We start from the raw sequence: 15766 nt of genomic DNA on the forward strand, positions 1-15766 counted from the left end.
GAATAATTGAATTGAATTTCTGTTGCAGCCTACAACTCCTGCAGGTGGTCGAGTGGCTGTTGGCGGTGAGCACCGCGTCGGCCCGACTCAGGAGGCGGCGCAGGCCGGCTGAGCCGCCCCAGCTCGACGCACCCGGTCTCTACATTCCTGGACGCTGTCGCGCAGCCGCCCCAGCGTCGCCGCAGCTTCGCCTATCTCCTAAAAAAACCACGCAACGAGTGTGTGTGTTCGCTCCACAAAATTAATTGTACGGCTGTAAGGCTTCTTATGACATTCTACGTGTATCACTTCAAGTAACATATTATATGTAATGTTTTAAACGACAGCAAGTGCTGCTAGGACGAACCGCTGGTGTCTTCCTAGGTAGTTTCCGAATTTAGGCCAATGGCACAGTTGGCGGCTCCTGTTCGTTGGTGGGTTATGCTCAATATTCTCTATTTGGTCAATTAAGTTTTACGGACAATTTCAAAATGCATGTCTAACATTTTTATATTACTTCAGTCATCATTATTGGGGTTAAATCCACTAAAACTGCCTAATTAGAGATTTACTGACACTTATAATTTAACTGACTGTTCTGAATGTATTTTATCATGTGCCTTGAAATTGTCCATGATTACTGACGGTTTTTTAACAATTTATAGAATTCTGAACCACACATTATGCCACTTTAACCATCTCCTATTTGTTTTCGTTTATTTTATATAAAATTAAGATATTTTTACGCCATTAAAGAGCAAGCTTAAAGTAAGCATATGTGCCTCTTTACATGAGAAAATTATGGTAGTGTATGGTGTGGTTCGTTATACCTGTAGAACAGGAATCGCTAGATCGCCTATATGTGTCTGTCTGTTACGGCTGAATAATATTACTGTTCACAATTTATCATTGTTGTACAAGGTTGTTTAAAGTTTTACAGAAACAATAGTTTATAATAAGGTACGAGTACATTACAATTTAATAAGAATAATAATAATTACAATATTAATAAATATTTCTGGCGACTTCTATTCATTCTGCATGATCTAACTATATAGTATAAAAATAAATGTGGTCAAATTTTATAATCTGCCTTAAAATTGGTAAATTCTAAAACCATGGGGCTACTAAAAAAATTTCGAGCGTGTATATAATAAAATGGAATTTGTATATATGGTTAGTTGACAAGCTGAGACACTCAATCATTCTACTATAAAAGATATTTTGATATCAACCAAAAATGGGACAACATGTTTTCTATTGGAGTAATATAGTAAAGCTTATTAAACTACAGACATGTGTATAATTAAGGTTTTGTTAAATTAGTGTATCAGCAATATAGGAAAATACACTTTTCAATAATCGAACATTTTAGATCCTTTTGCCTTAATGTTTTGAAAATTACACTTTCCTGAGTAATTTCTTATAAAAACACTGCCATTTGATACACTGAAGTTGTGCTTATTAAATTTGGTAATGGTTGTTAGTATTATAAATATAATTACTCGAAAATGTGTAAATTTAATTAAAAATAATATATGCTTAGAACATAGATCGATTTTGAAAAGGTATTAAAATCTCGATTCATATTGAATTAATTAGCGAAGATAATAAGACGAATCAACTGCGCGATGTCTCTAACAATAAAATAGAATGCGCAATTTTTAAAGCGCAGTTTTTATTCTAGAAAACCTTAATGCTTAAACCTAAAATAGTATATGATGTTTTCATTACGTAACAACTTGTATATACTTTGAGGCTATATACAAAAATTGTGCAGTTAGAGAACGATTTTCTGTTAAAACGATAATTCTGAAGTCGACCTCTAACATATTAATATTCTAAAGATCACCAAATGACAATAAAAAAGGGAACTATTCAGTATAAGAATCAAATATACGCCAGATACTGCTGCTGTGTTTTCTAGCATTTTTCCTGATTTGTTTTCAATAATATCTGCAGTATCTGGTCTTGAACCGTGAACACTACAATCAGTGCAAGCATTGGATTTAATCACTTTATGAGAATTGATTGCTATTAATACAATTGACCATTGTGATTTAGGGCAGAAACAAGAAGCTTGTGTCACTCAAACACATTACAACGAATATTTACATCGGACATTTTTTAATCAGGCATATGTTGGATTGTATCAATATTGTTGTAATACGCATATTTCATGAATTATGTATATTAGTGTAATATTTGTATGAATAAGAATATGTCGGAAACTCTAATTTTCAAATTTGCATGACCTTTTTATCTTCTGTGAGAAGACTTTAAAGAACTGTAAATAAATCATTAAAAACGCATATAAATTAAATCCAACGAATTTTTTTTTTTTTTAATTTACACTTGACGATATTTATATGTATACTAGCTTAACACTTAATTTTGCATGGATGTATTTGTATAAAATATTTTCTGTTTTGTGGATTGTAAACATGTTTTGCTGGGTTCAGTGTTAAGTAATCTATCGAAACAATTTTCGAAAAGGTTTCAGCAAAATGTCTTATCAATCCGAAAAATATGTAGATATATAGAGACCGTGGCCTTTCATGTTTGATTATTATTAATAGAAGAAACTTTTATACTATTTGCCTACAGTATATATGATAAAATCTATCTTAGATAATATATGTTTATTTGCTACTTTTTTACATTTTAAGCGGAAATTACAAAAATTAAATGTTGTTCCCAGTTTATGGGATTTTTCTACTAAAAATTGCAGATCGTAGCTCCAATAGCTAACATTTAAATTTATGATGATAAGATGTATAGTGAACATAGATATGTATGTAGATAAATGTTATTTTGGTAGTCCATGGGAAAATTAATACAGTCCTGCAAAATATTTACTCATATAATTTTATTCTAGAATATAATAAATGTTTTTTTGTCTCATCTAGGTCCAGTTAAAATATATAGGGGCTTTAGAGCGTCACAAAATTTATTGTGCTATTTTCCTCTCCACTATCTTGCTTTTCGTTGTTGATTACTGGGCCTAGAAATGTATTAATAATGCTAAATTAAAGACTGACAGTCTGATATTAAACAAAATATTTTGCAGCGACCCGAAAATTTTTTAGAACAACTTTCTAGTCAAAATAGAGCTTGCCCTGCAGGCTTAAAGTTTGGAGAACTAAAATTAGTAAACAAAAAAAAAAAACAAAAGCATATCTAGCTATTTTAAATTATTGCAATATTTAAATTGTGATATTGTTGAATGAGACTAATAAAATAATTTTAACATTATTATATAATTAGTTCCTCTGTGCTGTGTGTGCAGCATCTAATGAATTAAAGTTCTATGTACGTAGCACAAATTATATGCAAAAATAATAATCAAAAACACCAGATTTTATAGTGTAATACTCTGAAATGTAAATTGCAATTTACTTAAACCTCGCGCCACCCAGTCGAAAGTACCAAAATTAACCATTTAATCACAGCTTCCTGTAGAACAGTCGTCGTTCCCTCGTAGATGGCGCACCGAGTGTCGAATTCAAATACGAATTAAAATTTGAGTAAATCGCATTTTGCGCTAACAACAAATTATTTTGTTTGAATTAGATGTATTTATGTACAAGAGAAATATTTTATCGGAATTGAACGGCACCTTGGACTTTAAAAAAATGTTGCGTTCTTAAAACAGAATAAATAATATCAATTTTGTGTTAGTTTTATATGATAAATCATTTGTATATATTTATATTTTTCTGAAAAGGTCCGTTGAACTCCTGAAATAGTTTTAGCATGTACAAAATTTGTAATGATTATTGTTTCCCATGCTCATGAATATTCGCAGTGCAGTATTTTAATATTTTTTTTTTACATACTTGTACATAACTGAATTGATCGCTACTGTTAGAGTAAAATAGTTGCTAAATTTGCAGATAGAGCACATTATCTTATTGTCACACATCAGTATTTTTACTTTTCGTTGTTAAAAAATGTTCATTTTTATATTTTGATTGACGATGGTTATGTGCGAATTGAAAAACACCATGACATTCTATTACCCTCTATACAACATATTGTTGTTTTGAATTTTATTTTATTTTCTTTATGGTAGGTTTTATTGCGATAGGAATAACATAATTTATGTACATTTTGAGATTTATATTTATTTACATTTTATTATATTATTGTACAAACATTGCCGTAATCCTTTTGTTGTAAAAATGTGTGCCAATCATTATTACAAATAAATATTAATAAACATTTTTTGTTTAATTTCCATAACTGATTTTAAATAAAATACAATTATCGCTTTTTAGTTGATTTTTATTGGCTTTTTATTAAATATAACATATTAATATTAACTCTAGACAAAAAATTTACTTAAGATAAAATAGCGAATAAATAGAGAATTATGAATAGGCAAAGCGGCAAGCTATGATAGACCATAAATTCCTATGGCCGATGTAAAGATATGTACAAAAAATTATCTCAGGTTAACCTGGTCGTTGTTCGAGGAAGTCTTTCTTCTTTGTAGTCTGTTAAATGGCATTTAACCGTGTCTTGTTCCCTTGTTCTAATATGAAACGTCACCCCTCTTCATATGTAAAAAATCGGTTGGAATACAAAAAATCTGTTCTTTTCAAAAACAAAAATTAATAATTAAAGTCGTAAATATGCGCCCTCAAGCATGATTATTTCTAACGCGATTAGCCAGGGTTATTCTAACAGTCTTAACCAAAGGATCAAGTGGGGAATGATTGATTGTCAATCATTCTCCGATAATATTTTAGAATTTCAAGAGTTGTGAAAAGAACTTGATTAAGAAAGTTACAATATATAAATATATATTTTTTTTAATTAGGAAATTAAGCCATGGTGAGGGTTCCTGCACCCATGCCGAAGCCAACGCCTCTAGGTCCGAAGTTCCTGCCGTAGCAGCCTCTGCAGAAGAGTTCGCCGTTTGGCGCATCGTTGGCATTGGTGGAGTCCAAGGAACGTCCGCAATCAGCACAGCTGAAGCATCTCTTGTGCCATATTCCGGACTTGCTGATCATCTGCTCGGCGGCGAAGACGGCGTAGCCACAACGGCGACAGCCCTGGCCAGCTGGGGCCTTGGGTCCGCTGTTGGGACGGGCGGTGTGCAGAACTGGGGCGACACCGTCGGTTGATACAAGAGTGGGTGCATGGCCGAAGCCGAAGCCCTTGGGGCCGAACAGCTTGCCGTAGCAGGCGCGGCAATGGATCTCACGGTCGGGACCGTCGCAGGCTAACACGGAGTCGAGAGGACGGTGGCATTCGGCACAGTTGAAACACTTCTTGTGCCACATCTGGAAAAGCAATTCCACAATAAGCAATTTACTTCAAAACGTCACGTTTTATGTTGTAAGGAAAAGGAGAGGAAGACCTACCGTTCCTTTAGCAAGTTGTTGTTCGGCGGCAAATACCATTCCTCCGCACCTTGGGCAACCTTGGCCGGGTGGTGCCTTGATAGAGGTCGTGTCGGGATTGTAGAAAGGCCGAGATGCCGAAATTTCGTCTTCACTGTAATAAATTACATTAAATTATAAAGGTGTCATAAATAAATATATATCAGTTAATATTATATTAATTAATGTTTTCAATAAAAACAACAACAACAACAACAATAATTGTAAATGATAAGAATGGCAAAAAAGGTTTATAATTGATCAACAGACAATTAGCCAACATATTTGCGCTTACTAGTAATCTAATCTTATAAAATTATTTAAATTAAAAATTACGAAAGTTAACATGTGCACATTTCAAGAAGTAATCTCAGTGTTTTGTAAATATAAAGCCCAAAAAGGTGTGATATGAGATATATTTACATCTATTTTTGGTATTGCACATCTAGAACAAATACAACAGATGTTCATGAGATTCAAATTTGTTTATGTAATTTAGTTATGGTGTGTTACATTTAAGAAATGTTTCAAATTTATATGTTAAAACAATTTCAATTTGCTTGAATTTTTGTGGTATAAAAATAAATATTTTAAAGTGTTGGTGTTTAATTAATTGTAATCCTCTTATCAGTTGAAATCCTTATCTTTTAAAATATTAAATCAAAAACAGCTCATTTTAAGCAAATCTAATAGGACTATAATTTGCATTTTTGTTGCACCTATATCTCAAATAGTTAAAGTAAGAAATACATACGTTAAGCCGTCGGTCTGCAAGAAGCCAGAGCCGCAGGCGAAGCCGTAGCCGTGAGGTCCCCATTTCTTGCCGTAGCAGGTCTTGCAGTAGACATCTCTGTCGGGGCCGTCGCAAGCGATGATCGAGTCCAGGGTCTTCTTGCAGTCCTTGCACTTGAAGCACTTGCGATGCCATGGACGACCCTTGGCGAGCACCTCCTCAGCAGCGAAGACGACGCCGCCGCAACGTGGGCAACCCTGGCCTGGTGGGGCCTTGATCACCGAGGTGTCGATTACGGTGGTCTTAGGAGCCTGGTCACTGTATAATTGAGTTTTTTATTAATTGTAAAAAAGAATATTCCAAACGTCTTTAGTGATGTGGTTTAGTAGCTATCTACCGTCAATAAAAAACTTTTATTTCTTATTTATTGGATCAATAATGACTATTAATAAATAGTGATCATTACAGTATTATAAATTGAACTTGTAAATTAAAACCACATTTAATAATGTATTTTTCTCAGGTCCATTAATTCGTTTGTAAACTAAAGAGCAATTAAATGAATATGCAGTTTGCGTATGTCATTACAATTTGATTTACATTTCCACGTATATAAGCATTATAAGTGGTAAAAGAACCTTTATCCTTTGGGTCCTAATTTATATTATAAATTCAAACAGTAATCAAATAGTAATAATAATAATAATAATAATATATAATACGTATTAATTCATTTTTAATAATTGTAATAATTTAAAATTATTTAATTATTAAATTTTGGAACATTTAAATTTAAAAAAATATATATTTTTATAGTTTTTACATAATTTCAATAAACTAAAGATTAAATTTATAAAGTTCTTAAAAACATATATTAAATTATCAACCCCTTTTTAGTAAATTTTATATGAATGAAAATTTTGCAAAATCATATATGGTAATTGCAATCTCATCGTAGTAATTTGTCCCCACATTATTTATATTGTGATAACGATGTATATATAAATGAAGGCTACTTTCTCGATTATCAGTTACATAAATATGTTGTCTACATTACTAATATTTGGTACCTTGTTACTGACTGTTTATATTTATTTTTCAAACAAACTTGATCGGCGATGGAGATACTTAAGTAATATTCCCGGCCCTAAAGGTTATCCAGTAATTGGTAACCTCCTGGATGTTGTTCTAAAAACAACAGGTATATATAATATATTTAATTATTCAACGTAACGTTTACATCTTATATTTTTCCAGATGAAGTATTCCAATCTGACAGAAAGCATGCTTTAGAGTTCTATCCACTTTATAAAGTACGATTATTAAACATTGGTATTGTGTTCATGTCCGGTCCTGAAGATATTGAGGTTTGAAATATATTGGTATTTAATTTTTTCAGTATTTTATATATTGATTTTTAGTTGGTCGTAACAAACATGAAACACAATTCCAAAAGTGAAATTTACGATTTTCTCCACTCATGGTTGGGAACTGGACTTCTAACCAGCACCGGTGAAAAATGGCAAAAACGCAGGAAAATCCTAACGCCTGCTTTTCACTTCAATATTCTCAAGGATTTCTTAAAAATATTCAACCATGAAACTAAACAATTAGTAGATGTTTTGTCAGAAAACTGCGATAAACCTTACATAGATGTTAAAGTTCCAATTACTGATTTCACTTTGACTTCAATCGCAGACACAGCTATGGGTATCACTCTCGGAAAATCCGATGATGAACAACTTAAGTATAGGCAGTCCGTTTATAAATTCGCTGACATAACAATTTATAGAAGTATGAGACCGTGGTTGTTCAACAATTTCATTTATAACTTCAGCAAAACCAAAGGAGAAGAACGAGAAGCAGTGAAAATTCTTCATGCATTCACAAACAAAGTTGTGGACACCCGAAAGAAGGATCTTAAAAATAAAGATAAAAAGGATGACTCATATTCTGTAAGAAAGAAGCTGGCTATGTTAGATCTACTGTTGACGTATCAATCTGAAGGCGCCGATATCAGCGACGAAGGAATCAGAGAAGAGGTCGACACTTTTATGTTCGAAGGTCACGACACAACATCCCTAGCTCTTTGTTTCCTGTTGATGATACTTGCCAACGAAAAAGTTCATCAAGATCTGGTGTACGAAGAAATAATGGACGTAGTGGGGACTAAAACACCCGATTTTGACGACTTACAAAATTTAAAACACATGGAACTGTGCATCAAGGAATGTTTGAGGTTGTATCCCAGTGTACCTTTAATTGGAAGAACTCTTGGTGAAGATCTGACCACCCGTTCGGGATACACGATCGCGAAAGGCACAGATGTCGCCTTATCAATTTATGACATGCATCACAGTCCTAGACTCTATGATGATCCAGAAAAATTCGACCCTTACAGATTTTTGTCGGAGAACTCCAAGAACAGACATCCGTTTGCCTATATGCCATTCAGTGCGGGACCGAGGAACTGTATTGGACAGAAGTTCGCCATGCTTGAGCTAAAGGCTGCCCTTTGTGGAATTCTACAATCGTTCAAGTTGGAACCAGTGGATACTCCCAAGGACATGAAGTTCTTCGTGGAGTTGGTATTGAGGACCAGCAACCCCATCAGAGTGAAATTTGTTAAACGACAGTAATTATATTTAATTATGACATGATGTTTCTCTAAGACTGTGTGTAAGATATATATTTGACAATTGTAAATAAAGTTATCGTATTTATTAGAATACGAGATTTCATTTTTATAGACAAAATATGATTGTTGGCAAATCAGCAAATACTTATTTTTGGTAATAATAGAAGATAAGAAAATCCATATAAATAACTGTGGTTATCTTAAAGATTATTTCATTCGTAATAATAATGTTGTCAGCGGTACTAGTGTTGGGTGCCTTCCTAATAGGATTGTATTTATATGTTGTAAACAACACCACAGAAAACAAATGGTGGTATATAAATAAAATTCCTGGCCCCAAAGGTCACCCAATAATTGGCAATCTTCTGCAATTTCTCTTCAAAACACCAGGTAAAATTATTTGCGAATACAAATTTGATATTTATACACAAATTATTTCAGAACAACTTTTTTTAATGGACAGGGAATTTGCTGCTAAATACTATCCAATTTATAAAGTAATTTCCCTCGATAAATGTTTGGTGAATTTATCGAGTCCCGAAGACTTAGAGGTGGGTAATATTGTGATTTCAACAGTCTACAATCAATACTAACAAACATTGTTTACAGATCATACTGACTAGTATGAAACACATAACTAAAAACGAACTATACGACTTTTTACATTCCTGGTTGGGAACGGGACTGTTGACAAGCAGTGGAACAAAATGGCAAAACCGCAGAAAAATTTTAACACCTGCATTTCACTTTCATATTTTAAAAGATTTTCTTAAGGTGTTCAATGAGGAGACTACACACTTAGTGGATGTGTTGTTGAAGAATTGTGATAAATCTTTTATTGATGTTAAGCAACCAATCACCGATTTCACATTAACTTCTATTGCAGATACTGCTATGGGTATCAATCTCGGTGATACATCCGAGAATGAAGAGCAAATGCAATATAAGCAAGCAGTTTATAAATTTGCAGATATCACTATTTATAGAATTACTAGACCATGGTTGTTTGAACATTTTATTTACAGCTTAACCCAAACCAAGAGAGACGAAATGAAAACAGTTGATACTCTACATTCCTTCACAAACAATGTTTTGCAAAACCGCAAAAAGGGTTTTAAGAAAGTTGTTAAGGACGATGAAGATTATTCGTATTCCGTTAGGAAGAAATTAGCTATGTTAGATCTGCTTTTGACTTACCAATCAGAAGGTGCAGACATTACTGATGAGGGAATTAGGGAAGAAATCGACACTTTTATGTTTGAGGGACATGATACGACATCAGTGGCTTTATGTTATTTGTTGATGATATTAGCTAACGAACAAAAGCACCAAGTAGCTGTTAAATAATATTTATGTGTTTAAATTTCATTAATTTGTTTTAGGAAGAAATTTATCAAGAAATAATGGATGTAATCGGCGATAGAACTCCTGAATTTGAGGACCTGTCGCAGTTAAAACACATGGAATTGTGCATCAAAGAATGTTTACGATTGTACCCAAGTGTACCAAGTATTGGAAGAAAAATTGGGGAAGAGGTAAAAACTCATTCTGGCTATATATTACCTAAAGACACGAACGTATCACTTCGAATTTACGACATGCATCACAACCCCAATGTCTATGAGAACCCGGAAAACTTCGATCCGTACAGATTTTTACCAGAGAATAGCGCGAAAAGGCACCCATTTGCTTATCTTCCCTTTAGTGCTGGTCCAAGAAACTGTATTGGTCAAAAATATGCCATCTTGGAACTAAAAACTGCTCTGTGCGGTATTTTGAAGACTTTCAAATTGGAAGCTGTGGACACACCTCAAGATATTGTATTCATCACCGAGTTAGTTTTGAGAACTACCAATCCTATCAGAGTGAAATTTATTAAGAGAAGTTAATTTAATAATATAATTAATGATATCCACCAAGATTTAATTATTATAAGTTTGATATGTTTTGATTTATTGTTTAAATAATGGTATCCCACATAAATAAAGTAATATTTCGAACACACACAGCAAAATGACAGAGGAAATACATAAACACACACACACACACACACACAAAAAGCTACCTCTGCCATTCCATATCCAAAGCATCAGACATAAGTCCAAGGAAACATCCTCCCGCGTGCCCTATTCCCCTAGGCCCAAAGCGCTGCGCATAGCAAGCTACAGAAAAAATATGTTAGGCATAAATCTGGAGCGGTTGGCAGTCGAACAAACTGAAGTGCACCTAGACTGGCAAAAATTATTTAAAATTTTCGCAGTTTAGGCATGTTAAGCAAAAATAATCGTTTCCACAAGTGGTACCAACCTTACAGCGAAACAATCGCTTTGAAGGGTACCGCCACCCTGGCCGTAACCGTATCCCTTAGGTCCGAATCTCTTTCCGTAACATACTAGACACAAAAAGTTTAAGATATAAGTTTAAGAACGTGGACAAAACCTACAAGTATCACATGAAGCAATGATCGTAGATCATTGATATGAAATGAAAAACACCGTGCAAACTAATACATAGAAAAAGTTTTAAAACTTTACATCAAATTTGAAGTAAATTTAAAACTTTGTCTTATGTGTTTATGTATCTAAGTTTCAAACGGGACGGGACACACACCTTTACAGTAAATTTCCTTGTCAGGACCTTCGGTTACGTTGACAGAATCCAAACCTTTGGCACAATCGCCACATTTGAAGCAGGATTTGTGGAAAGCCTTGAAAAATTACAGGGTCACTCAAAAACACATTCACATGTAACGATTTTCAATATGTAATGTCGAACATTGTGATCTTTATTAACAAAGTGACAAAGACATTTGCACGTGGGGTAAAACCATGCTGTTTAGGGAGTATATGAGGTCGTACCTCGACAATATACCTCCCCATCAGGTCCATCACAGTGCGACGTCGAGTCTAACCATTTTGAACAATTGCGACATCGAAAGCAATACTTGTGCCAACCCTATCAATAAAATTATCATGAATTTGTCGTTGACTCACCAAGATTTTAGCAAAACGAACAAGTCTATTGTTTAATAATGTCTTAAGATAAAATATGAATTAATGATTGTTCGGTTTAGAGAACAATTGTGTTAATAATCATTACAAAACATTGAGTCATTTCTAATAATACCAAATCGTTTCTAATTTATAAACGTATAAACATTTTAATGTAAATTTTTATTGATGTAATATATTATTGTCACTTTTGTAGCCCATAAAAAATTTGGATGTGATTCGAATTATCAAACAGCTGCGTTCGAGTATCAAGATTACAGTTCTGTATTTGCCAATTTAGCCATCACCAAAAAAATCGCGAATCTCCATTAAAACGACGATACTATATGATAATACGATCCTACCTAATCGAAATATCCGTGAGTTTTGCAAAATCGGGCACCTATAAATAGAACCGGCCGGACATGTAAACCTCGAGAGAGATTTTACAGATACCCGCACCTAATTAGGCCACCAGGACCACCATTATTTTTACCGCGGTTCTAATAATAAACTTAATTTGGGAAACGACATACGTTCAGCACTGTGGAGTTTGTTTAAATACTCTTGGAGGAGACGTATGTCGGCACTCTATTCTGCCCCTTCCTCCTCCACAGACTCCTCTCGAAACGTAAGTTGAATTATAATTAATTTTTGTTTTACATCCTTCTTAAATATATAGAAGATATTATTTCGTCTTTGTCTCCTGTTGACTTGTTGAGTGTGATAAACGATTTTAGAAACGGAACTTACTCTTCCTCTGGCAAGCATTTGTTCAGCAGCATAGACATATCCACCGCAACGTGGACAACCCTCACCATCAGGGGCTTTTGCAATAGCTTTTGGCAATAGTGGAGCTCTGCTAACAACGATGTCATCTCTATAAAGAAAAATAAAATGGTGCTAATAAAATATTTTTAAAGCGGCTTAGAGTTAGTTAGCATCGGTTATATGATAATTTCATGTTGAATTGCATATTTCTATTCACCTTAATTTTATTTAAATAGTAATGATTTGCTGTACTTTGGATTCGAGATTACAGCTGTTGATCACCTTTAATGTTATATTTTTGAACAAAAATCTCAATATATGATTTATTTTAAAAAAATTTAGCCTCAAATAAAATATAAATTATGGTTTTGGGAAACAGGTTTAGTTTCTATATTTATACAATTTCAGTCAACATCATATTGTTTACTTTGCCAATAGCTAAAAATAGCTGTACTGTATTATTAAATTTATGCATTTGCAACCAAGCTGCAAATAAAAACATGCTCAACTGTCCAAATGTGTTACCAAATGTGTTTTTTGAATTTAGTGATTCAATATTCTCCAAAGTCCAAAGCGATTCACTAAAAACTAACCATATGTGGTTTAAAAAGTTACTCAACATTGGCATTTGTACAGAAATAAATAAAATTGCAACATGTTAAGATATCTAAAAAGCAATTGTGTCGGCAGACTACAAATGAAAAGAGTAAAGAGTCTACAGAGCAAGTTATGAATGCCTAAGTGACTAGAGTAAAGCTGCTGTGCTGTGTTTTGCTAAAATAGAAAATAATGATATTAATAAAGAGTAAACAAATGAGAGAAGGTAAAGTCTGACCCGAATTTTTTTAACATTTCAATCAGATGAGGGCACTTCCCTTATCCCATTAATTGATTGGTTAGGGAAGATAATGAAATCGATTAAATTTAGAATGTTAATATGCGGTATGCCATACAGCCATGCGTTGGACACGAATGAAAATCTCACCATGTTTTTGCTGTTCACTGCTACTTAGGGGTACAAAGTTACAGATTCACTTTTTGGGGGTTGATAGGGGATACTTGGGGGTTGTGAGGGGACACAGGCAATATTCTGACACTTACAAGTTTTAACATTTAGTGAACATGTTACATGTAAGACAAAGAAAAAGATTCCAAACAAACAAATAAATACGATTACAACATGTAATTAATGTAGGTTTTGGGAAAGTGCGAATATTTATCGGTGCTATGCGTTTCTGTGAATCAATCCGGTCGTTTACGCGACTTTGAAATTTTGAAAACTGGTAAATGCGTTTTGAATATTGCCCCAATTCAAAACACAGACTTAATTTTTATTTGTTGTTTATTGTTTCAATTATTACAAAATATTATAATAATCGAAGTTATTTATATTGTACCATGTAAAATGAATTTTATAAATAATAACCTAAGTACTTTTGAGATAATAAAATCTATATCATACATTAAGAGGGATGGAAATTTTAGGTTGTGTTTTGGGCGACAGCTTGGTAGTTGGTAGTTTTTGGCCGTCGGTTATCCCTGGCGATTCCTTTAGGACGAGCTACGATACAAAGGGCACAAGTCATGCTTTTGTTCATACTTTCTTTTTTTTTACTTTTTGTTACTATTTTGGCATCGGCTTAATTTTCAGCAGTTAACACCTCTGACGATTAATTCGAAGCTTCGCACTCGAGTTAATGTTTGAAATTCATTTTGTGGCTCACAATCGAAAGTTATAAATAACTGGACAGTTCGAAAAGCGATCAGAAGTGTTAGCTGGCAAAATGTTGGGAAGACAAGAACAAGTAAGGAAAGCCCTCAATCTGATAGAAGACGTTAACAAAATTGGGATATAGCCTTCACCGATACCGACTATGTAATTCTACTAAAGCGCAGAAAAACTTGGTTGTCCTCCACGATAGTCTCCAGGTGCAGTGGTACAGTCTAACGGCCGCAGCACCATGAAATTTGCTGTGGGTAATGTGGCATTAGACTGGACCATTGTCCCGGAAATCCGTCTAGGAATTCGGTGGAGGGGATGTTTTACGATTGTGTATCGTGTTTTCGGTGAAACTTACCCTTGGAGGTGAGCACCGGTGTCCATGCTCAAGCAGCCAGCACCACCGCCGAATCCGTAACCTTTTGGTCCGTATTTGCGGGCGTGGCAGTTTTTGCAGTACAATTCAGCTTCGTGTTCAGTTACGTTGGTGGAGTCCAAGAATTTACCGCAAAGACCTGGAGAGATATTGCGAATATTAAAATCCTTACGATTTTCAATAAGTTTCCGTTTGAATTGTGATTTGTTTTTAATTTTCAGGTGACTTACCGCATTTGAAGCAGGATTTGTGGAATTTGTAGCCACCGGCTACGCGCTCTTCAGCGGCGTAGACGGATTTTTGGCATTTGGGGCACTTTGGGTTTTCTACTGGCTTGAAAGGCATCTTGATCTAGTCGACCTATAACAACAAACACACGGTCATTTAAGTGAATCGCACGCAGTTTCGGGAAGCTTAAAGGCTAAGTTAAGAGGAGATCCAAAAAGATGAGAAAGAAAAAGAAGAAACGGCACATTCCAGGACGTAATATAAGAAGGGAGACACAATATGTCATAATGTATATCTGGCACAGATCCAATGTGGTAATAGAAGTAGAAACGGGTGGCCGCGTTTAAAAATAAACCGTCGGTGTTAATCGACGTGTAAGAGTTGGCAACGTGCCGAGTACCAAAAATGGAAAGATGCAGGTGTGCAATGTAATGTAAGATCACTTGGGGCACTTGCAGTAATCAAACACTGAAATATTATCCTTGGGAATGGCACTGATTGAAGGAAGGCACTGACCAGATTTCTGATTATGTCCACTGTTTCTGTTACACTAATCACTGAGCTTACATACCTGTTCGGAATCGTAAGTAAGTGGAGGTATCTGTTCACTACAACCACTGCGTTTCGAATGGTGAGGATGGACGCGCTCGCTCCTAGTCTATCAAAAAGTTTGCACACGGCCCTACTGAAGGGTGGGACTATGTGTAAGGCATCACTGTGCTACGAATAGCCATTCGCGATATGGTCTATTTTCGTTGGATGCACACAAAACTGATGTACTTTTTCGATAAAATCCAAACCTTTTACAGAAATTTGATATCACCTTACCTGGCTGCAAACACCGTCACATCATATTTTCTTTTTTTTCCAACGTTACTCATACTAATGGTTCCCGCCCCATTCACTTCTAGCCATGAATCAAATTTGGCACACATTGGAGA

The 15766-nt window shown here is 34.5% G+C and overlaps 4 protein-coding genes across 8 annotated transcripts in view; 3 read left to right on the plus strand and 1 right to left on the minus strand.

Annotated features, from left to right (window-relative positions):
• The window catches only part of LOC109607172 (protein kinase C-binding protein NELL2-like), a 34357-nt gene extending 29522 nt beyond the window's left edge, over positions 1-4835 (plus strand). For both annotated transcript variants that reach the window (XM_049969981.1, XM_049969982.1), the window contains one exon: positions 29-4835. In XM_049969981.1, coding sequence (XP_049825938.1) covers positions 29-112 — 84 coding nt within the window. In that variant the 3' untranslated portion in view covers positions 113-4835. The remainder of the gene's footprint in view (positions 1-28) is intronic.
• On the minus strand, positions 4246-15554 carry LOC109608961 (muscle LIM protein 1-like). 2 transcript variants are annotated; one of them, XM_020025527.2, is made up of 9 exons: positions 15397-15554; positions 14828-14957; positions 14580-14736; positions 12484-12610; positions 11351-11447; positions 11048-11132; positions 6124-6420; positions 5352-5484; positions 4246-5270 (listed from the first exon to the last, which is right to left on the minus strand). In XM_020025527.2, the coding sequence occupies exons 2-9, from the start codon at positions 14940-14942 to the stop codon at positions 4809-4811; spliced, it is 1473 nt and encodes a 490-aa protein (XP_019881086.1). In that variant the 5' UTR covers positions 14943-14957; positions 15397-15554; the 3' UTR covers positions 4246-4808. The 2 variants fall into 2 exon arrangements, with proteins under 2 accessions (XP_019881086.1, XP_049825942.1); XM_049969985.1 differs by lacking the exons at positions 4246-5270; positions 5352-5484; positions 6124-6420; ... (1 more) ...; positions 11351-11447; positions 12484-12610 and adding an exon at positions 13826-14062 and having other exon boundaries at positions 15397-15549.
• On the plus strand, positions 6435-8830 carry LOC109608960 (cytochrome P450 4C1). The gene is made up of 3 exons (XM_020025526.2): positions 6435-7303; positions 7360-7469; positions 7524-8830. The coding sequence occupies exons 1-3, from the start codon at positions 7108-7110 to the stop codon at positions 8739-8741; spliced, it is 1524 nt and encodes a 507-aa protein (XP_019881085.2). The 5' UTR covers positions 6435-7107; the 3' UTR covers positions 8742-8830.
• On the plus strand, positions 8953-10691 carry LOC109608959 (cytochrome P450 4C1). 3 transcript variants are annotated; one of them, XM_020025525.2, is made up of 4 exons: positions 8953-9130; positions 9182-9291; positions 9350-10072; positions 10123-10691. In XM_020025525.2, exons 1-4 carry the CDS (start codon positions 8968-8970, stop codon positions 10627-10629), a joined length of 1503 nt encoding a protein of 500 aa, XP_019881084.1. In that variant the 5' UTR covers positions 8953-8967; the 3' UTR covers positions 10630-10691. The 3 variants fall into 3 exon arrangements, with proteins under 3 accessions (XP_019881084.1, XP_019881083.1, XP_049825941.1); XM_049969984.1 differs by having other exon boundaries at positions 8994-9130; positions 9204-9291; XM_020025524.2 differs by having other exon boundaries at positions 8953-9291.
• Positions 15555-15766: the final 212 nt, after the last annotated feature.

The sequence above is a fragment of the Aethina tumida genome, chromosome 7 (genome assembly GCF_024364675.1).
Source record: "Aethina tumida isolate Nest 87 chromosome 7, icAetTumi1.1, whole genome shotgun sequence".
Lineage (NCBI taxonomy): Eukaryota > Metazoa > Arthropoda > Insecta > Coleoptera > Nitidulidae > Aethina > Aethina tumida.

Excerpts from the sequence above, each read along its gene's own strand:
- LOC109608960 (XM_020025526.2), top strand. The coding sequence starts at position 7,108 with ATGAAGGCTACTTTCTCGATTATCAGTTACATAAATATGTTGTCTACA. Across the intron at positions 7,304-7,359 it reads TGTTGTTCTAAAAACAACAG|ATGAAGTATTCCAATCTGAC; the intron begins GTATATATAATA and ends ATATTTTTCCAG. Across the intron at positions 7,470-7,523 it reads CCGGTCCTGAAGATATTGAG|TTGGTCGTAACAAACATGAA; the intron begins GTTTGAAATATA and ends ATTGATTTTTAG.
- LOC109608959 (XM_020025524.2), top strand. The coding sequence starts at position 8,968 with ATGTTGTCAGCGGTACTAGTGTTGGGTGCCTTCCTAATAGGATTGTAT. Across the intron at positions 9,292-9,349 it reads CGAGTCCCGAAGACTTAGAG|ATCATACTGACTAGTATGAA; the intron begins GTGGGTAATATT and ends CATTGTTTACAG. Across the intron at positions 10,073-10,122 it reads CTAACGAACAAAAGCACCAA|GAAGAAATTTATCAAGAAAT; the intron begins GTAGCTGTTAAA and ends AATTTGTTTTAG.
- LOC109608961 (XM_020025527.2), bottom strand. The coding sequence starts at position 14,942 with ATGCCTTTCAAGCCAGTAGAAAACCCAAAGTGCCCCAAATGCCAAAAA. Across the intron at positions 14,737-14,827 it reads CAAATCCTGCTTCAAATGCG|GTCTTTGCGGTAAATTCTTG; the intron begins GTAAGTCACCTG and ends ATATCTCTCCAG. Across the intron at positions 11,448-12,483 it reads AAATGCTTGCCAGAGGAAGA|GCTTTCCACAAATCCTGCTT; the intron begins GTAAGTTCCGTT and ends TAATTTTTCAAG.